The sequence below is a fragment of the Bos mutus genome, chromosome 23, assembly GCF_027580195.1.
Source record: "Bos mutus isolate GX-2022 chromosome 23, NWIPB_WYAK_1.1, whole genome shotgun sequence".
NCBI classification, from domain to species: Eukaryota; Metazoa; Chordata; class Mammalia; order Artiodactyla; family Bovidae; genus Bos; species Bos mutus.
This window is the reverse complement of record NC_091639.1, coordinates 2829472-2851485: the sequence shown is the minus strand read 5'-3', so window position 1 is coordinate 2851485 and position 22014 is coordinate 2829472. Positions and strand designations below refer to the sequence as shown.

Here is a 22014-nt window from a genome sequence, read left to right as displayed (position 1 = left end):
CTCACACTCATTCTCTTGTCCAGCTTCCCTTTTTCTCTGAAATTCTGCCCATTCCCTTTTCCTCTAAACTGGTCCTTTTAAACTTAAGCTTCTGAAGACCCAGAAGCCAACACCTTTTTTGTGCTCCATGGACTTAAAGCTCAGCTGTGAGCCACAGCCAAAGACCGTCCTAAAGTAACCAAAGACCGCACTCACACATCTGCTGAGGAATCTCGTACAGTCATGCAAACCTATCCACCTGATCTCTCAGGCTTATGTCAGCTAGTTCACATGCCTGTCAGTGAAGCCAGGCTCCACATTCAGTCTGCCACGAACCAGCAAGATCCTGAAGGGTCTCTAGGATTACAAGTGGGAGACCTGGCCATTAACTTACATGATTGGACTTGGTCACTCACTCAGTGACGAAATCAGGCCATTCTTAGGACTTTCCCAAAGCCTGCTTTTGTTGTTTGTTTGTTGAATACTTTTTGATCTAGCTCGCTGCACCAGATCCAAGTCGCAGCACATGGGACCTTTGATCGTCACTGCAGCATCAGGGTTCTTTAGTTGCAGCCTGCAAACTCTTATCTGTGGCATGTGAGACCTAGTTCCCTGACCAGGGATTGAACCCAGGCCCCCTGCATTGGGAGTATGGAGTCTTAGCCACCGGACCACCAGGGAAGCCCCTAGCAAGTACCTTTTTGCTTCTACTTGGGAAGAAAAACAACTCAGCTGGACAGTAATGCCGCAGGATTTACTGTTTTCCTGTTTCTGGCAGATCCTAGAGGCTGACCTGTTCAGTACCAGGTTCCCCAGCAGTTCTGCTGTGTTGCAGTATGTGGGTGAAGTTGCCTCTCTGCTCTCCTTCTCAAGCCTCCATACAGGAAGACTGCCTCCAGTCGCTAGGACTTTTAGCCTTAAAGGGACATAACGTCCGAGAAAAACTGCAGTTTGCCCAAAACCAGATTCCACGTTTAGGGCATCTGATATCAGAACCAGAGCCCCACCAAGGTCCAGATAGACTTCATAATGTCCCAGGTTTTCCCAAACCCAAAACCCAGCACCAACTGTCAGGTTTTTCTTGAGCTAGCTGGTTATTGCTATAACTGGATTCCAAATTTCTGTTTTGGCCAAACAGGAATAGCAAGAAGAGATAAGAAAGCCTTCCTCAGCAATCAATGCAAAGACATAGAGGAAAACAACAGAATGGGAAAGACTAGAGATCTCTTCAAGAAAATTAGAGATACCAAGAGAACATTTCATGCAAAGATGGGCTCGACAAAGGACAGAAATGGTATGGACCTAACAGAAGCAGAAGATATTAAGAAGAGATGGCAAGAATACACAGAAGAACTGTACAAAAAAGATCTTCACGACCCAGATACTCACGATGGTGTGATCACTCACCTAGAGCCAGACATCCTGGAATGTGAAGTCAAGTGGGCCTTAGAAAGCATCACTACGAACAAAGCTACTGGAGGTGATGGAATTCCAGTTGAGCTATTTCAAATCCTGAAAGATGATGCTGTGAAAGTGCTGCACTCAATATGCCAGCAAATTTGGAAAACTCAGCAGTGGCCACAGGACTGGAAAAGGTCAGTTTTCATTCCAATCCCAAAGAAAGGCAATGCCAAAGAATGCTCAAACTACTGCACAATTGTACTCATCTCACACACTAGTAAAGTAATGCTCAAAATTCTCCAAGCCAGGCTTCAGCAATACGTGAACCGTGAACTTCCAGATGTTCAAGCTGGTTTTAGAAAAGGCAGAGGAACCAGAGATCAAATTGCCAACATCCGCTGGATCATGGAAAAAGCAAGAAAGTTCCAGAAAAACATCTATTTCTGCTTTATTGACTATGCCAAAGCCTTTGACTGTGTGGATCACAATAAACTGTGGAAAATTCTTCAAGAGATGGGAATACCAGACCACCTGACCTGCCTCTTGGGAAATTTGTATGCAGGTCAAGAAGCAACAGTTAGAACTGGACATGGAATAACAGACTGGTTCCAAATAGGAAAAGGAGTACGTCAAGGCAGTATATTGTCACCCTGCTTATTTAACTTCTATGCAGAGTACATCATGAGAAACGCTGGGCTGGAAGAAGCACAAGCTGGAATCAAGATTGCCAGGAGAAATCTCAATAACCTCAGATATGCAGATGACACCACCCTTATGGCAGAAAGTGAAGAGGAACTAAAAAGCCTCTTGATGAAAGTGAAAGTGGAGAGTGAAAAAGTTGGCTTAAAACTCAACATTCAGAAAACGAAGATCATGGCATCTGGTCCCATCACTTCATGGGAAACAGTGGAACCAGTGTCAGACATTATTTTGGGGGACTCCAAAATCACTGCAGATGGTGACTGCAGCCATGAAATTAAAAGACGCTTACTCCTTGGAAGAAAAGTTATGACCAACCTAGACAGCATATTGAAAAGCAGAGACATTACTTTGCCAACAAAGATCCATCTAGTCAAGGCTATGGTTTTTCCAGTGGTCATGTATGGATGTGAGAGTTGGACTGTGAAGAAAGCTGAGCGCCGAAGAACTGATGCTTTTGAACTGTGGTGTTGGAAAAGACTCTTGAGAGTCCCTTGGACTGCAAGGAGATCCAACCAGTCCATTCTGAAGGAGATCAGCCCTGGGATTTCTTTGGAAGGAATGATGCTAAAGCTGAAACTCCAGTACTCTGGCCACCTCATGCGAAGAGTTGACTCATTGGAAAAGACTCTGATGCTGGGAGGGATTGGGGGCAGGAGGAGAAGGGGACGACAGAGGAGGAGATGGCTGGATGGCATCACTGACTCGATGGACGTGAGTCTGAGTGAACTCCGGGAGTTGGTGATGGACAGGGAGGCCTGGCATGCTGCAGTTCATATGGTCGCAAAGAGTCAGACACAACTGAGCGACTGGACTGAACTGAACTGTATGTTTTACTAAAGAATAACAACCCAGGCCAATTGTATGGGAAGAATAGGACTACATAGACTGTAAGACCTTAAAGGAGAGTTTGCTGAACCCACCTGCCCTTGGGCATTCCAGTTATCTGATTCCCGGTTTCCTTTTTGTACAGCAAAAGGAAGAGAAGCCCTTGAGGTGTTACCCCCACACCGAAGGACTACCACTGACCCGCAGGGCATCACAGCTAGCAGCTCCGCTTGGCACAGGGGGCACCCTCTGTTGCCTGAGGGGTGTTCCCGCCACTGCCCTCTGGTTCTGGAGCTTTTGAAGGAGCAGAATTGGTGACAGTCGGTGTTGGGGCTTGAGACGGAGCAGTCCGGTCCTTGGACCCAGAAGTGTCGCCTGGGTGGACAGCAGCAGCCTGGAGCGAGGCAGGTCCAGACGGGGAGACACAGCTCGGGAGTCACGGGCAGGGAGGTCGCACGTGTGCCAGGAGGGCCCAGGCGTGCTGCCTCGCGTGGGGCTTCCGCAGCGGGCGGGCCCGTGGGCAGAGGCAGCAGTCGTCCTGAGGTCGACCACTTGGCTGCTGTCATGGAGATGGCCCAGGCTGCTGTCCGATTGGGCCCCATCCTGCTTCTCCACTCTGATGCCGTCTCCTCTAGCAGCTGCCCCTCAACCACTCTTCTCCACCCCCACATCCCAGACAGGGCCCTGTGCTCACGTGTTGCTTCGCTCACGTGTTCCTGTGCCCACCTGTGCCTGTGCTCACCTGTACCTGTGCCCACGTGTTCCTGTGCTCACCTGTGCCTGTGCTCTACTTGATACTGATGGTGAGTGGTTTCCAGCCTCTGTGCCCCACTAGGACAGGGGTTCTCTCTTTTCTCTAAAGATTGTATTCATAGCCAGGCTCTGCGTACACGGCAGGCAGACAGATGGGTGGTTACTGAACTGGAGGAAAACTTTAGAGCTGGTCCACCCTCTTCACTATCTGAATCATCTTCCCCACCCCTGATCACAGGGTTTAAGCCCCAGTGACCAAAACCCCAGGTGCCATTCTGGGTCTGGACCTACAGTGAGACACACCCAGGGAAAAGGGCACAGGAGTGAATTTCACTGGCCTGGTTCCCAGTCCTGATTCTGCCCTGAGTTCACGGTTTCTCTCTTTTTTAAAAAAATCCAGCTTCAACTTCCTGAACAATTTCATTTTTTACTATTTTTTAAAAATAATAACCCATGTCCTAGAAGGTATGTTCACTTCCTGGCCCCCAGGTGGCGCTAGTGATAAAGAATCTGCTTGCTGAGAAGGAGACACGGGAGATGTGGGTTCAGTCGCTGGGTCGGGAAGATCCCCTGGAAAAAGGCATGGAACCCCCTCCAGTATTCTTGCCTGGAGAATCCCAAGGACAGAGGAGCCTGGCGGGCTACAGTCCGCAGGGTCGCAAAGAGTCGGACGCGACTGAGTGAGCTCTCAGTCTTGCCTGGGCTTCCCAGGTGGCTCATTGGTGAAGAACCCACCTGCCAGTGCTGGAGACGTAGGTCTGATCCCTGGGTCAGGAAGATCCCCGGAAGAGGAAATGGCAACCCACTTCAGTATTCCTGCCTGGAGAATCCCAGACAGGAGCCTGGCAGGCTACACTCCAGGGGGTCGCAGAGTTGAACACGACTGAGCACACGCACACACCAGTCTTGCCTAAAGAGCCCACACTTCCGTGAGCCTCCTCACAGGAGCCCCGCAAGGTGTTCAGGATGAACGTCAGGGAAAAACTCTCCTGCTTTCCACAGAAGGAAGAAGTAGCCTTTGGAAATATGCTGAGAGCGTTCTGTGCTTCACAAAAGCCCTGCCTCCAGGAAACTTGCACTGGAGCCTCGCCTCCCTGGGAATAAGCAGAGCCTCACAGTCCTGAGAAGGCAATGGCACCCCACTCCAGTACTCTTGCCTGGAAAATCCCATGGATGGAGGAGCCTGGTGGGCTGCAGTCCATGGGGTCGCTGAGGGTCGGACACAACTGAGCGACTTCACTTTCACTTTTCACTTCCATGCATTGGAGAAGGAAATGGCAACCCACTCCAGTGTTCTTGCCTGGAGAATCCCAGGGACGGGGGAGCCTGGTGGGCTGCCGTCTATGGGGTCACACAGAGTCAGACACGACTGACGTGACTTAGCAGCAGCAGCACGGTCCTGAGGGAGGGAAAGTACCCCCCTGCAGCCCCTCCTAGCCCTCCGGTCTCACCTGAGTTGGGACGGGGGTGAGGTGGAGCAACTCACAGGCCCGGGCACAGCCCCACTGCAAGGTCTAACAGACGTTTCACCACCACATCAAAGGGCACCACGTCAAGCACAGACGACAGTGGGAAGAACTGAGAGCCTTACCTAAGAGAAAAACTAGGAGAACCCAGAGAGGATGAGGGACGGGAAATAAGGACACAGAGGGAATTTCAGCCTCCCACACCTCCTGCTACAGCGGGAGAGCAAACACAGCTTAACTTCCAGCCATACAAACAAGCCTCACACTGAAAGCATATTTACTCATACCCAGGACATAGTGTCCCATCTTTCAACAAAAAGTAACAAAGTGTTCTACAAAAGGGAAAAACACAGCTTGAAAAGACAAGAGCAAGTGTCAGAACCAGACTCAGATATGGCAGAAACTGCAGCATGATTGGCTCAGGAATTAAAATAACTATGATTAACACGCTAAGGGCCCTAATGGAGAAAGTGGATGACCTGAGAGAACTCGCTCAGTCGTGTCCGACTCTTTGTGACCCCATGGACTGTAGTCCATGGAATTCTCCAGGCCAGAATACTGGAGTGGGTAGCCAGCCATTCCCTTCTCCAGAGGATCTTCCCAACCCAGGGATCGAACCCAGGTCTCCCGCATTGCAGGCGAATTCTTTACCAGCTGAGCCACAAGGGAAGCCCAAGAACACTGGGGTAGGTAGCCTATCCCTTCTCCAGTGGATCTTCCCGACCCAGGAATGGAACCTGGGTCTCCTGCATTGCAGGCAGATTCTTTACTGTCTGAGCTATCAGGGAAGCCCACTCGTGACAACAGGTGGGTAATATAAGCAGAGATGGAAACTAAGAAAGGATCAAAAGGAATGCCTGAAATCAAAACTAACGTAACTGAAATAGTAATGGCTGAGAATTTCCCCCAATTAATGATAAACACCAAACCACAGATGTAGGAAGCTCAGAGCGCTATGCAGGCAAATACCAAAAAAACAAAAACAAAAAACAAAAACCTACACAAGACTTGTTATATTCTAACTGCAGAAAAATCAAGGACAAAGAAACGCTTGAAGAAAGCAGAGGAAACAAGCACCTTACCCCTACAGGGACAGGGATAAAATTTCACCTGATGTCTCACAAATCATGCAAGCAAAACTGAAAAATCCCTTCAACTTAGAATCCAGTGAAATTATCCTTCAACAGTGAAAGGACATACACTTTCTCAGACAAACAAAAGCCAAAGGAGACACCCCCCAACCACAAGGGCCGGCAGACTGGGTCAGTGCTGTGCATGGGCTGCGCGTGGGAATGGCTCAGGACTCACTGATGGCCTGAGCCTGACCAAGCGATGACCACCTGGGCTCCTGGGCCACAGGACAGCCCCGCTGGAAGGCCGCATCGTCCACGGGAAGCCCCCGCCCTCAGCCCACCCACCCACGGCTGCATCCTTCCCCGGCCCGTGAGCTTGTGCCCTAAACCTCGGGCTCCGCAGCCCCCCAGGCTCAGGTTGTGCCTCTGGTTGGAGACCCTGTGTCTCTCGACGGTTCAGCCGTGGGAGAGATGAGACCACCAGCCACGGTGGGCAGCACTCTTCAGAGCTCCTTGTGAGTCAGCTTGTCTGCAGGCCCCCGAGTCCTCTGCACACGCGGGACAGGGTCCTGATCCCAAACTCCACCCCCCGACACCTGGAGGAAAATGGAGCTGTCCAGAGTGCTGGAATCGCTGAGCCTGGACGGAGCCCTGTCCAGCCCGAGGGGCTGTGCCCTACAGGCCCGGAGCACACAAGGGCTAGAGCCCCAGCTTCAGGAGGAGCCTGATCCAGGCCCAACAGGAGGGCGGTGGCTCCCCTGCCCTCCTCACCAGCTGGAGCGCAGACGGGGAGCGAGGCCTTGGGCTGAACACCTGCTGTCTGCTGCAAACCCACCTTAAACTGGCACTAGCACCACTTGGGAAGCCCAGACTTGCACATACTTATCTTCTAAATTGGGCTTTCCAGGTGGCTTAGTGGTAAAGAGTCCACCTACAATTCAAGAGATGTGGGTTCGATCCCTGGGTCAGGAAGATCCCCTGGAGAAAGCAATGGCCACTCCAGTATTCTTGACTGGGAAATCCCACGGACAGAGGAGCCTGGCAGGCTACAGTCCATGGGGTCGCAAAAGAGTTGGACATGACTGAGTACTCACGCATCCATGCATCTTCTAAATTATTTAACTTCTATTCTTCCAAATCTTATAGTAAAATTGATGCTCCAGAACGTTGTACCACAAATATTCTATTGTTTTGCATTCTCTCTGCATAGAATTGGGCTGTGCAGATTCCAGTTTGAGAAGTGTGTACAGTACTTGGAATTGGTCAGAAAGATTAGATGGAAAAACGAATTATCACTGTAACTTCCAATAGCAACAAATTATTAAAAGCCGTTCCAAAAGGCTATTTTTCTTTCTTTCTTTTTTTTTTTTTGGTTGCGCCCACTTCTGGGATCTTCATTGCCCCAACCAGGGATTGAACCCTGGCTCCAGCACTGAATACTAACCCCTGGATGGCTAGAGAATTCCCCAAAAGGGTATTTTTAAAAGAATCTTAAAAGTGGTTCTGAAGGACTCTTAAGGAGTCCTATTGAAGGTATTAGACACAAACCTCCTTGACAGTTTGGGAAGGGGCAACCTGGGGCCCAGAGGAGGGAGTCTGGCCAGGGAATTCATTCCGGGCAGTGCACCTTTCCTGTATCCGTCAGAGAGCTTCGGCTGAGGTTCCGGAGGCCTAGCCCCGCCCCCAGCGCTAGCCCCGCCCCTATCCGGGCAGCCTCCGCACGTGCGCCCTGCCGGCACTGCGCACGTCCGCGGGGCGAGGGAAGGGGCGGGGCGAGCCGAGCCTGGAGGGTCTGCGCGGGCAGAGCATGGCCACGTTGCGCCGGCTGCGAGAGGTGCCCCGGCACCTGCTGGTCTGCGAGAAGTCCAACTTCGGCCATGACAAGTCGCGCCACCGGCATCTCGTGGAGACGCACTATTACAATTACAGGGTGAGTCCTGGCCCTGAGTCCGCGAATCGCGCACCCTCCCTCCCGCGGGGGCGGGAGGCTGGGGGAGAACCGGGCTCTGCTCCGGGAGCCCGCCCTCGTCGCGCGGAGGGGCGGGGCGGGGCCCTCGCTCGGCATGCTGGGAGCTGTAGTCTCTCCGTGGTTCCAGGCTCGTGTGTTAGCTCGCTTCAGGACCACAAGTCTCAGGGTGCACCGGTGCGGGGCGGTGCTCCGCCGTCGAGGGCGGGGCAGGGTTCACGGGGCCTCTAGTCTCTTACTGTGGCCTGGCCCCGCCCCAGGCGTGCTGCGTCCCGGGGACGGGGCCGGGAGGCGGGGCGGGGCCGGGAGACGGGGGCGGGGCCAGGACGGGCCGGGGCGGGGCGGCCTCTCTCCTTCCCAGCCGCTGGCTTCTTGCGCCCGCGCGTGTCTCCGGAGCGGCGAGCCCAGACACGTACGGGAGCTGCTTGCTCCTCTAAACGGCTTGCGGGGGCTAGTTTGATCCCTGAAAAGCTTTTTCTTCTGCCCGCTGCTCTCCGCCTTGTCCATCCAGAGCGCCAGGGAGGCATTTGGGCAGCTTTTGGCAGAAATTCGCCTCGGCGGCCTTGCCCGCAGCGATGTTTGCTGGTGTTCTCTGGAAGTGTCGCCCGCCCCGGGGCCCTTTTCGCGGCTGAGGCGTCAGTGGGGTTACTGACTGGACCTGCTGAGAGGAGGAGACACCCCCTGACTCCCGGGCAGTGTCTGCTGGGAAGGCTTCACCGACCCGTGCAAGTGGGGAGGGCTCCAGACTAGACCTTGAAATGGAAGCGCGTGAAGCCTCACACTTTTAAGCTGATCAGCCTAATCCCAACTCAGGCCTCACTGGCCAGTGTCTCAGACACAAGTGGCGACCCCGGTTAGTGTCCCCGCTTTGGGAGAGTGGCCTTTTTCAAGGTGTGGAGCAGCCGGGCACCGCTTGAAACCTGTCGGGTTGAACGTCTCTGCTCTAGATGGGGAGCTCTTCACAGACAGCCGTCTGGGAGGTGCGCCGTGTCCTCCAGCCCACGTGCAGAGCTTTTCTGTCGGGATAGTGGGAACACCCAGCTGACTTCTGCTTCCATGCAGCCTCTTACTAACCAGTGTCCCTAAATTCCTTACGCCCTAAGGGACAGTTCCTCTGATTCCAGCCTGGTACCAGGATACACAGATTTGGGGATATTCACTTGTACTTGTTGAGTCCCTAAGTCATGTCTGACTTTTGTGGCCCCACAGACTGTAACCGGCCAGGCTCCTCTGTCCATGGGATTTCCCAGGCAAGAATACTGGAGTGGGTTGCCATTTCCTTTTCCAGGGGATCTTCCTGACCCAAGGATCAAACCCACGTCTCTTGCATTGGCAGGCAGATTCTTTACCCTAAAATTCTATTTCCCTAAAAATTAATTAATGTAGTGACAGGAACAGGACATCAAATATATTGCTTATTTTCAAAAGATAAAACGCAAGCAAGAGTTTCCCATTAAAATTATTTTTTCATTCAATTTTCCTATACTGTGCACTTGAATTCAGAAATGGAAAACGAATTGTTAGATTTCTCTTTTCCTGAGATTAGTAAATTAATTTCAGAGTTTTGTTGAAAGTTGTGGAGGCATGGTTAGTAGCCTTAATTATGTTGTATCATCACTAAATCCTGGGTGTTGATCTGCATGAAAATAAAACTTGTTTAAAGCTATTATGGAGTATAATCTGCAAAAATACTGAATCGCATGCTATACACATGAAACTAGTATAATACTGTAAGTCAACCATGCTTCTATTGTAAATAAAAAAAAGTAAGTTTTTTATATTGTATATTCCAATAGGTTTCGTTTCTGATTCCTGAATGTGGGATACTCTCAAAAGAACTGAAAGATCTGGTCATGGGATTCGGACCCTATTACTTTGTGAAGGGTTTACCTCTTTATGAGTTAATCACACACGAATTCATCAATACTTTTGTCAAGAAAGGTAAGAAAAACTACGCAGTGTCTGTGAACATGCTGGGATGCGGAAGGCAGGGAGGCCACATCGCAATTCCAGGGCTCCTGCCGTGTTTGAATCAGACTGATGGAGCTCGTCTGCGAGGTCAGGCGTGTGCGGCCCGCCCTCCGCCCCTCAGGAGCTCAGCCTGCTCTGTGCATCCTCAGGCTTGGTTTCTGGTCCCACGGGGGTGTTGTCACACAAGGCTCGCGGAGAGGAAGAGCTTTCCGGCCCTGTGCTCAGATGCGCTGCCGTCGGGCGCGGCTGCAAGGACCGCTGTGCTCCACGCAGTGCCCGCAACAGCCGTCTCAGCATGTTGGTCTCCTGATGCAGCCACGCTGCCGTCTACACGGCCAGGTGCTGACGGGGGCCCAGCCTGCTCCTCTTGGACCCTGCGGCCCTCAGTCCCATCTGTGTCTGCTGGGTTGACTGGCTTGTTCCAGTTACTTCCCCGGAGCCACTCGTTTGAAACCATTCCAGCGTCTTTAAGGATCCGCCCTCACTGCAGGCATCACTGCACAGGAGCCACTGGCCTCTTGTCGTCGGTCTTACCGACCTGATTCCTTTTGTCGGTTTTGAAACTGGATGCTGAGGAATTCCCCGGTGGTCTGGTGGTGAGGACTCCAGGCTTTCACTGCCCAGGGCCTGGGTTCAATCCTTGGTCAGGGAACTAGGATGACACAAAATGCATGGTGTAGCCAAAAAAAATAAAGAAAGTCTGATGCTCTAATTGCTAACGCTGCGGGCCCGGGCACGGCAGGCGCTTTTACCTGGGTGACTCGACGTCGCCCAGCAGCGACACTGTGAGATGGGCCTGCAGCCCCCATTTTACAGGTGAGGAATCGAGGCTCAGGGAGCCCGAGCGGCTCTGTTGATGTCACACAAGCTCTTGGCAGGTTGGAGTCCCACCTGGAACTCGGCCTGCTGGTGTGCGCGCCGCCTGCCCTTGCACTCGGCCTCTGTGCAGCGTCTGCACAGCTGCACGCACTTGCTCTGCCGTGCTAGCCGGCTTGCACAGGCAGGCCCTGGGTGGGGACGTGGACGAGCTGGGCCTGGCCTCGCGTGTCCTCCACCTTCACTTTGGCTGGTTTAGGGTTACTGAGTGAGCGGGACCCGTAACCCGGAAGATTAGTTATCATGTTAAACTAATCCACTAACTTTTTGTGGATTTTTTTTCTTAATTTCTCCTCTGGGCTGTCTTTCAGGTTCGTGCTATGCGCTGACATACAACACAAATATTGATGAGGATAATACTGTTGCCCTGCTGCCAAATGGTAAGCACACTCATTTTTCCTTCATTCTTCAGGAAATGCATACTGTAAAAAAGAAAAAGTCAAAATCATACAGGTGTGAGTAAAGTGACGGTCCATACCTTCATCCAGCTCCCCTCAAACTCATTCCCATTCTTAGCAGGTACTCTTACTAGCGGGTCGGTATTTATTCTTCTAGACACATTCTGTGAATTTAAAATCACACATACAGGTTGTTCCTTTTCTTTAAAAAAACGTGGATTATGTCACACTCTATTGTCTCTCAATTTTCTTTTTTTCCCCAAGGTCTGTATCCTAGACATCTTTCCATATCAGTGCATACAGTTTTAATTTGCTATTTTTAATGTCTTGAAAAAATCCCAAAGAAGTGTACCATAATTTGTTTATTCTTCCTTTAATAAAAAGATTAATTTCTAGTTTCACTATAATAAAGAATGTCTTTGTACATGTAATTATAAATAATACTCTTGTTTATAAGTAAGATATATATAGATAAATAATGTACTTGTATTATAAAAAGATCTTTATGTGCACTGGTGTTTAACTGCTCAATTTGCCTTGCTTTATCTTAGAGAACATGTTATATTTTTATTTTATTTTTTAACACCAAAAACATGAGAACACAGTATATGTTTAATGTCTCTTTCTGGGAATTATTATTTGATTTATAGGGAAATTAATTTTATCCCTGGATAAAGACACTTATGAAGAAACTGGACTTCAGGGTCGTCCTTCTCAGTATTCTGGCAGGAAAACCATGAGATTCAGTAAGTATGGTGCTCTCTCCATCAATTTCTAACAAAAGGCAGTGGTCTTCTGTAGCAGTCCGAATTTACATGTTTGAACTGCTTCTGTTCTCCTTGTGTAGAAGCAGTGTGGCTTAGTCTCGTCTTTAAAATTCCTCATCAGGGAGGATGAGATCCTGCTGTGCAGCCAGGTGACTTTCGCGACTGCATCTCATAAAGGTCGTAGATGTGGACCTGGTCTGTTAGAAACCTATGTTTCGGGTCACGGGTTCGAAGTAATGAACCCAACTTGGTCTTCGTTTTTTAAGTTTTGCGTTGAAGCGTGGTGGATGCGCGGTGTGTGTAGTTGCTGCTGTGCGGCAGAGTGACGCGGTTATGCATGAATACGCGCTGGTTTTCGTCTTCTTTTCCGTGATGGTTTATCACAGGATATGGACTGTAGCTCCCTGTGCTCTACAGTAGACCTTGTTGCTTACCCATCTACATCTACAGGTTTTTATCTGCTCCAACTTGGTCTTAGTAAAGAATTTCCTTTAATTTTCCCAAGTGTTATGATTCCTAGTAGAAATCACCCATGACTGAGGAGATGGAGCTCTGCTGACCGTCTGCTTGAACGTCGGTGGTCACGACTGCCGCCTGCACGGCTTGATTCGAGTTGAACTCTGCCCTTGGTCTTTGACTGGGAAAAGTGTGAATTTTAAACACCTGTTGTGCTTAGCTCAATTCCTGAAATGCCCATCAAAAGCAGAGTTTTGATTTGGTAAACCAAAGGGAGGGCAAGGAGAACAAAGTGACTTTTTTCATCCATGAATTTTCCAAAACTCCTGATGTTTTCAATCCAGCATGTATTGCATAGTGCAAGCTGTGTGTGTATGCATGAACTATTTATTCCTCTCCATTTTTTAAAGTTGTTTCCATTGATCTGATGGATTTATCCTCTAACCTGGACTCCAAGAAGTATAAAAGAGTGTCTTGGGCCTTCAAAGAAAAGAAGCCGTTGAAGTTTGATTTTCTTTTGGCATGGCATCAAACAGGTATGAAAAATAAATTGTGTAATAACGATACAGCGGTGTTGAAATCTAATTGTTAGCTGCAGGGGCGTAGTGAGGAGGGCGTGGTGATCAGCCTACTGGTCAGGGATGCAGGGGCGTAGTGAGGATGGCGTGGTGATTCAGCCTACTGGTCAGGGATGCTGCATGCCCACATGGATGTAGGTGCCCGCCTCTTCCTTGCCACCCACAGACCATAGCCCGCCAGGCTCCTCTTTCCATAGGATTCTCCAGGCCAGAATACTGCAGTGGGTAGCCATTCCCTTCTCCAGGGGATCTTCCTGACCCAGGGATCAAACCTAAGCCTCCCTCACTGAAGATTCTTTACTCTCTGAGCCAGCAGGGAAACCCTTACGTTACTTAAGTTTTACCAAAAGAAGTGGAAGTAATGCTCAGCATGTGTCTCGCAGTGAACTTCCGTGGAGGTGGTGGGCACCCCGGGAGGGAGAGGGCACCCCCAGGCTCTCTCCCCCAGAACCACACTCAGCATCTTATCCTCACGCCGTCAGAGCTTTGACCTGGGTCTGTAAGCATCTGTGCTTTATCTTGATGTATCTCACACATCTGTTAGCAAGCTGTGTCTTAAGGTGATTGCCTCTTCGTTTCGTGCCATTTCGAACTAACGAAGGTTTGGTAGGGAGGGACGCTCTGCTTTGGGATAGCAGGGAGCCTGTAAGCTTTGTTAAGGAACCTGTGCGGTCCCCTCTGGCATCCGCATAGTTCAGGATCGTCCAGCTGTGCAACCGGCTGCCTCCATCTCCCTGGGTTACGTGTCCGCCCAGAGCTCTTGAGGATGGTCTCATAGCAGCTGACCTTTCCCGTTTCTCTCCTTCCTCCCTCCAGCTCAGCTCCAGCAGCCTTGGCCGGAATGCTTTAAAGTAACAATTCTAGTGATGTATACAAACTGCTTCTTAGACATTTCAGGGTCATAATCAGGCATGTTGTTAAATATCAGATTAAATTTGTTGTAACTTCTACTTGACTGGAACAATACATTGTTCACCGTACATTCTGATCTGTTTACAACCATCTCACTCCTTTTCGAAGTGTTATCTTTGGCCCAAACCAAGATTATAAGGAATCAGAGCATCGTAGTTACGTGGTGTGGTTCTCTCTCTTGGAGAAGAGGAAAGCCCTGGTCCGTTTGGAAGTAGGCCCCTCTGTCTGCTCTTCCTGGGAAGGTCGTGGTCCCTGGTCTGACAGGGCTGCCTGCGTGAACCCTGGGTCTGCAGCACCTCAGTGCAGCTTCTGTGCGTGTGGTGTGGCCCCAGGGCCGAGAGGCCGGCATCTCAGTGGCCTGGAGTCAATGGAAGGCCTCCTGTGTGTTGGGTTCTGGAGAGCTCTGTGTTCTAAGACCCCTAGGTATTTTAGGGGCTTGTTGAGACCTGTGAAAGGCCTGAGGTTTTTGCCCTACTTGAAAGCTATGAAGTTAGCCTGCGCCGTCTCCTGGGCACTGGCAGGAGACACGAGACGCCCAGGGTCAGAAGTAGAGGACCGAATTACTCCCAGCAGTCGCAGCGTCCAGAGCGTCAGCCTTTGCACCAGTTCACCAGGTCCCGGTTCCTGCAGGGGGCCGCTCAGGCCCGTGACACTGGTGCAGGCAGGGGGCAGCTGTTCAGAAGGGCAGCCTGGAGCCTCAGGAGTGCAGACTTTTTATCCTGGGCAGTGAGCCTGCTGATCTCTGCCCTGGAGGGAGGGAAGCGGGAGGGAGGTATTCTTTCTAATACAGCCTGCCCCATGCTCCAAGGCGTCACTGTTTCCGTCTTCCAAGGCCACCGGAAAATGCTTCAGGACCCCCTGGGTCTTACTGGGTGTCGAAGACAAGCTGGACTGAGGTTCTGCCACTCGGCTCCTCTTCTGTCTCCTGTTTCCAGAGTGTGCAGATACGCTCCTTTCTCTGTGTGTGTAGAGTTCACTAATTTTGAAGCATAAGCAAAGCTTTGGGTTTTACTTACTAGCTCAAAAGTTGCTTAGTGGAGCAGATGATGAGAGCAGTGTGGGTTGAATCTGAAAGCATTCGGATTTTCCAGGAAGACGAATGTTGACATAACTTTGGCTCTAGGAGCTGGAAGCAACTTAATCGGTTTTACTTTGAGTAAAGCTTTGTACAGCGCCCCCTGGTCTGACCTCACCCTCCCTGCTTCCCGAAACCCTCAGGCGGGAACGGGGTGGGCTCAGGGACTCGCTGAGCGCGTTCACACTCTTCAAGCGGCCTTATTTGGTGTGTCTGAAGGTGCAGAAGGATCCACGATGATGTCATACTTTTCCGGTTACGGAATTCAGGAGCATCAGCCAAAAATAGCGCTGAGCACGACGCCGGACCTGCGGTGCCCCGTGCTGCGGAGCGGCCTGCTCGGGGGCGAGCCGGAGGCGGCCTGCAGCGCCCACGAGCTCTTCGACTGGCTGGGCGCCGTCTTCAGTCACGCAGACCTGTGCGTACGAGGGGGCTCCCAGGTCCCGGCGGGCTGCGGCTGGCTTCTCATTTCTAAGGGGTTTAGTACTCTGAAAGTGATGCAGTGATGGATATAAAGGCGACTTCTTTTTTTTCTTTTGCTTGCAGAAATAATGAGCCTTATAATTTCGTATCAACCTGCTGCTGTCCACAGCCGAGCTCGGTGGTGGCCCAGGCGTCCCTGTGCTCAGTCACTGGTTTCCTCCTCCCGGAGCGGATATGTGTCCTGTTGGAGCAGCTGTGGTGAGAACGCCTTTTGCTGCTCGTTCTGTCCTGGCGTCTGCACCTCCGTGATGTTCTGGGGGTGGCGCTCGTGATGCAGGTCCCACAGTCCTCCGGCACACATGTCCTTTTTCCCCTCTTGCTTGGGTTCCCGTGCAGTAACATCATCACCTTGCGTGATGTAATTAGTTATCCCTGGTGATGTTGCCACATCCTTGTCCTTTCGGAAGGAGAAGAGCTGAACTGTGCTTCTTGAGAACAGACTGCTTGCTCTTCTTGCCCTGCCTCGCCCAGACCGTTTCAGCGCAGTCAGGTACAGGATCTCGTAAGAAAACAGCGGAGCTCCACGGATCACGTGCTGGTCTGGTTTACGCGTTGGAGTTCTGCAAAATGCTTCACGTTTTGAAATGGGTGGGAAAAGGAGTTGACCACCTCTGAATCCACAGCCTAGCCCTAACATCCGTGAGTCCCTGGGCGCCAGTGACACGCCCCGGGCTGCGTGGTGAAAAGCAGCACGGAGTTTCCATTCCGGGAGGCGTCACGTAAACGGCGCCACGTAAACGGCGTCAGGCCCCAGTCCCTACTGAGAAGACTGGAGAGCGAGCCTGGTGCCTTCGGAGTCGTCACTTGGAAAATGTCAAAGATGTAGCTGTTGAGGCTTTTCCTTTTTAAATCCAGCATCCCTTTTTCACGTTTTTGCTTTGTGCTTTGATTTTCCTCAGTAAGAAGGTTGAAGTTTCAAAAACTTTAAAAGAGAAACCCGGTGTTCTGCAGTGTCTCAGTCCACAGAACCCCCGACAGCAGGACTCTTAAAGGGGGGAAAGGGTTCTTAACGCAGTTTGCGGAGACGTTTTTTTGTTCTTTGAATCATATATGCTCTCCCACAGTGAAGGTAGGAGCCGCTGGAGTTTGTCCTGTGCGCTGCATAGTGATGAACCTTTACTGAATTCACAGCATAGCACCAGGAGGTGAATTTCTGTCTTCTGATTCTTATGAATAAAAGCTTAGGTGGAAGCTTCATAGGAGCATCTGAAATACCATTGATCCTGCATAAGTAAAAATGAAGATAAATGTGACCATCCCTAAGTCTCCCTGTTTGTTAAGAAGTGTCTGTCTTTTTCAGTCGCTACTTTGATGAACCAAAGTTGGCCCCGTGGGTGACGCTGTCCGTTCAAGGCTTTGCAGACAGCCCTGTTTCCTGGAGAGAAAGTGAACACGGTTTTCAGAAAGGAGGAGAACACTTATACAACTTCGTGATCTTTAATAATCGGGACTACTGGCTTCAGATGGCCGTGGGGGCGGACGACGACTGTCCCCCGTAACAAGCGCAGAATTTACAACCACGCTTGTCGATGTTTGTCATCGTTCGTGGCAGCGTGAGGACTGTTCGCTCAGCCTTGGATGAGGTTTCTCAGGTCATCGCCTGCCAGCATCTGCTCTGGACTCGGGCCCCTCCTCTGCGCACGGCCGGGCCTACTGTCCAGCGGAAGCTCGCAGCTGGTGTCTCCTCGTCCGTGTGAGCCCAGAGGGTGGGTGACTGCCTGGTGCCTTTGGCCAGGATGGCCAGGGACCCGGGGTTCTGGGACCGTTGGGTAAAATGTGCGCTGTGACTAGCTTTCTCACATAATAATAACAGGCAGTCCTTACATCACACTCTGCAGAGCCAGTTCCTGCATTGAGTGCTGTTCATGTGTTACTTCGCCTGAGTCTCACATCAGTCCTTTGAGGGAGCATAAGCCGCTGAAGTCACCCTGCTTGTGGGTCAGGACTGGGCCTCAGGCCATCTGGTTCCTGCTTCTGGGTCAGGAGGGGTGTTTAGATGCTGTAATGGTTAAAGAGCGAGTTGCAGTAACTTACAAGGGAAGAGAATCTGGAAAAGAACATACATGTATATTTATGAAGAAAGTCAAAGTGTTAGTTGCTCAGTCATGTCCGAATCCGTGTGACCCCATGGACTGTAGCCCACCAGTCTCCTCTGTCCATGGAATTCTCCAGGCCAGAGCACTGGAGTAGGTAGCCGTTCCAGGCAGATTCTTTACCTTCTGAGCCGTATGTATGTATATATGTGTGTACACACACACACACATGTAAAACTGAATCCCTGTGCTTTATACCTGAAACGAAAGTGACATCATAACTGAACTACAGTTTTTGTTTAAAATGGGATTTCTCTGGCAGTCCAAATGATTAGGATGCTGCGCTTCCAATGCAGGGCGTTCAGGTTTGATCCCTGATCTGGGAACTCAGGTCCCACATGCCACACAGAGCAGCCAAAAAATTTAAAAAAAGAAAGGAAGAAGTTGAAAGAACTTTCTTCCCCAGCAATGCGACTTCATAAGGACCCATTGACAACTACTTAAATTTCCAGAATACCTGTCAAGAGCCGTTTTTAAAAATGTATCCATGAGCTGCAAAATAATTAAGAATTTTCAAAAGCTAAATAATTTGGCCACATGAAATTAAATTAGAAATCAATAAATAAAGATCCTTCAATATCCCCAAATATTTGTCAGTGAAATAACTCACAAGTCAAAGAACAAATCTAAAGAGAAATTAGAATGTAATTTGAAATGAATTTTAAAAAAAACTAGAATTTGTGGGTTCTTGCTAAAGCAGTAGTTAGAGGGTAACTTGTAGCTTTAAATGTCTGTATTAGAAAGAAAAAGAGGTTTTCTATCAGTGACGTCGGTTCCCACTTTAAGAAGCAGTGAAACGAGTAAGTGCAAAGTAAGCAGAAGGAAAGGAATAATAACGGATAAATAAAATAATAAATAAAAGGAATAATAGAGGATAAATAAAATAATAAAAGGAATAATAGAGGATAAATAAAATAATAATAGGAATAATAAAGGAATATAAATAAATAAAAGGAATAATAAAGGATAAATAAAATAATAAATAATAATAAAGGTTAAACTGGCAACCAGTGAAATGAAAGAGAAAGATTAATCCAAAAGCTTGTTCTCTGGGAAAATCAGTAGAATTGATAAATCTCCAGCCAGATCAGTGAGGGGAAGAGACGAGGTGCCAGTGTGAGGAGTGGGAGGGGCAGCATCACTGAAGACCCCATAGACAATTAATAGGGAGTGTTTGGAGCACCTTTGACCTAATTTAAGAACATAGGTGAAACTGATCAATTCCTTGAAGGACACATTACCAGAGCTCCCCAAGAAGAAATACGTAAAACCTTTCTAAAACCCCTGTGACTTCAGTGGTGAGTTTTAGCAAATGTTTGAAGAAATAATACCATTTCTACACAAATTCCACCACTCATTCTATGGGGTCAGCGTTACCCTGGTTTCAAACTTAACCTAGGTATCCTGGCTAGACAAAAAGCTACCGAACAAATGTTCTTTATGAACATGGGTGCAAAAACTTGAAGCAAAAGTTTAGTGAATTAAAACCTATGAGATGACAAAAAGTGTAATATGTCGTGGTCATAGGGTGTATCCCAGGAATGCAGGGCTCGTTAAAGACTCACATAACCGTTGCAGTCAATCAGTACTAGAACAGTATTTGACAAAATCCACTGTTGCAAAGAGTTGGACACATCTGAGTGACTAACACTTTTCACTTTCACTCACACTATCTGCTTCTGGTAAAAAATCCTGCAAACTAGGAATAAAGGGACTTTGCCCAATCTGATTAAAAGGCACCTGCAGAAACCCTACAGCTCACATCGAACTTAATTGTGAAGGACTGAATTCTGTCCCCCAGTATCAGGGAGAAATCGGGGATGTCTCTGTTAATCATTGTATTGGAGTTTCTAGACTGCAACCAGACAAGAAACAGAATTAAGAACATCTAAATTGGAATGAAAAAAAATTGTTTTCTTTTTCACAGATGACATTATCATCTATGTAGAAAATTCAATGAAATTTATAAGGTATTAGAACTAATAAGTGTATCAAGGCTGCAGGATGTAAAGTAATAAGCAAAAATCAATTATATTTCTATATGTTAGCAACGAACAGTTGGGAAGTGAAATGAAAACCTTTATAATAGCATAAAAAAAGGTAGTTTGGAATAAGTGACAAAAATGTGAAAGACCAGTTGTTGCAACCTCATGGACTGTAGCCCACCAGGCTCCTCTGTCCATGGAATTCCCCAGGCAAGAATACTGGAGTGGGTTGCCATTTCCATCTCCAGAGGATCTTCCCCACCCAGGGATTGAACCCATGTCTCCTTCGCTAGCAGGCAGATTCTTCACCTCTGAGTCACCAGGGAAGCCTTAGACATAGAACTATTAAAGACCTAAGTAAACAGTGCTGTATTCTACCTTGTTCATGGTCAGAAGACTCAATATTGTTAAGCTGTCATTCCAAAATACAGATTCACCATAGATTGAGTACAACCCCAGCAGGCTACCCTGTGTCTGTATGTAAATGGACAAGCTGATTCTAAAATTTTTGTAGAATTGCAAAGGACCTAGAGTAGCCTCCAGGGCTGTTTCAGAACTTGACCGTCCAGCACCCCAAAGCCTCTAGCTGCCCCAGTCTTCTTCCTTCAACGTGATCTTCACCACCAGTCCAAGCAGGAAGTCAGGAGGTGGTGTTTTTCAGTGAGTCCCATTGTGATCTATAGGGATGCCTGCTGTCAGAAAGGAAGTCTTGTAATAAGGAACTTAATTTAGGAGGTGCTAGTTGTTGGGGGCTTCCCAGATGGTGCCAACGTAGGAGACTCAGGAGATCCCCTGGAGTTGGAAATGGCAACCCACTCCAGTGTCTTGCCTGGGAAACCCTATGGTCACAGGAGCCGCGTGGACTGTGGTCCATGGGGTCACAAAGAGTCAGACATGACTGAGCACACACACGTGTAGTTAACACTGGAAATAAGATTTATTGCTGTTAATTCTTTGGAATAATCTGTGGTTGACTAGGTTTTCCAAACTGTATCTGCTGGTTAATACCATTTTCAACTATTTCCCATGTAAAGTTAAATATTTGGTATAAAAGGGATTTTAAAAGGCTTGAGTGGAGGAATTTATGTCAGTAGGAAAACAGACTTATAGATCTTTAAGAAACAAATGTCAGGAGGTTTCTGGAAAGAAAGAAACAAGCAAATTACCAATCCGTCTTCTTAAGTTTGAAGCGTGGGCGTCGGTAATACGGCAACCAGCCAAAAAAGCCAAGCTATAGAGGTCCCTATCTGAGCTAAGATTGTGCTCAAATTCTTTCAGTGTAATTTACCAGGACTTGGGGATCAGAAAGACCACTGCAAGCGTATTCTTGAGAATCCAGATGAGAGGAAAGGTTTCTTTGGGTGCTAAGTTACTGCTATCTGGATCTTCATAAATCAAGCTAAATTATTTAGCAGGAAGCCGAGAGTGACCCACCCATTTCCGAAGAAGTGACCAGAGATCAGAGATGTTTATTTTCATCTCTTATAATTGAAGAAATGTTTGTCTTGTTTTTCTGTTGCCCGAGGTTGAAGTTTCTTCCCTCCTGTTGTGTTGCCTGTAAACCCATGAGTCATTTTTACCACCAAACTCCTGGATTCTCCAGAGACAATTGGAAGGATATATATATATATAAAAATGTAAAATATGTGAATACATAGTCATGTATAATGTTTATTATATAATACAAATATTTGTCTATTATACATCATGAATATAATACATAATAAACAATATATAATTATAATAAACAGTATATAATAATTATATAGTAGGGGTTGCAAAGAGTTGGACATGACTTCAGTTCAGTTCAGTCACTCAGTTGTGTCTGACTCTGTGACCCCATGGAGTGCAGCAGGCCAGGCCTCCCTGTCCATCACCAACGCCCGGAGTTTACTCAAATTCATGTCCATTGAGTCAGTGATGCCATGCAACCATCTCATCCTCTGTCGTCCCCTTCTCCGGCCTTCAGTCATTCCCAGCATCAGGGTCTTTACCAATGAGTCGGTTCTTTGCATCAGGTGGCCAAAGTATTGGAGTTTCAGCTTCAACACCAGTCCTTCCAATGAATATTCAGGACTGATCTCCTTTAGGATGGCCTGGTTGGATCTCCTTAGGGACTAAATGAAAACAGTACCATAAGAGTGTGTGTGTGTGTATCCTTTTGTCTCTTTGGAGGATCCAGGAAGCGAGGTGGTGAAAACGACTCGTGGGTTTAGAGACGACACACCAGGAAAAAACACTCCAACCTTGGGCAG

At 48.7% G+C, this 22014-nt stretch overlaps 1 protein-coding gene across 2 annotated transcripts; it reads left to right on the top strand.

Annotated features, from left to right (window-relative positions):
* Positions 1–7930: 7930 nt before the first annotated feature.
* RPP40 (ribonuclease P/MRP subunit p40) lies at positions 7931–21487 on the top strand. Of its 2 annotated transcripts, none has more exons than XM_005891157.2 (8): positions 7931–8129; positions 9962–10106; positions 11324–11392; positions 12061–12156; positions 13044–13169; positions 15418–15616; positions 15745–15879; positions 16982–21486. In XM_005891157.2, the coding sequence occupies exons 1-8, from the start codon at positions 8007–8009 to the stop codon at positions 17178–17180; spliced, it is 1092 nt and encodes a 363-aa protein (XP_005891219.1). In that variant the 5' UTR covers positions 7931–8006; the 3' UTR covers positions 17181–21486. The 2 variants fall into 2 exon arrangements, with proteins under 2 accessions (XP_005891219.1, XP_070216918.1); XM_070360817.1 differs by lacking the exon at positions 7931–8129 and adding an exon at positions 8563–9018 and having other exon boundaries at positions 16982–21487.
* Positions 21488–22014: the final 527 nt, after the last annotated feature.

What these genes read in the sequence shown, in the direction of transcription:
- RPP40 (XM_005891157.2), top strand. Translation starts at nt 8,007, where the DNA reads ATGGCCACGTTGCGCCGGCTGCGAGAGGTGCCCCGGCACCTGCTGGTC. An exon ending in TTTGGCATGGCATCAAACAG is followed by an intron (nt 13,170 to 15,417) that starts GTATGAAAAATA and finishes GTGTGTCTGAAG; the next exon opens with GTGCAGAAGGATCCACGATG. An exon ending in GTCTTCAGTCACGCAGACCT is followed by an intron (nt 15,617 to 15,744) that starts GTGCGTACGAGG and finishes TTTTGCTTGCAG; the next exon opens with AAATAATGAGCCTTATAATT.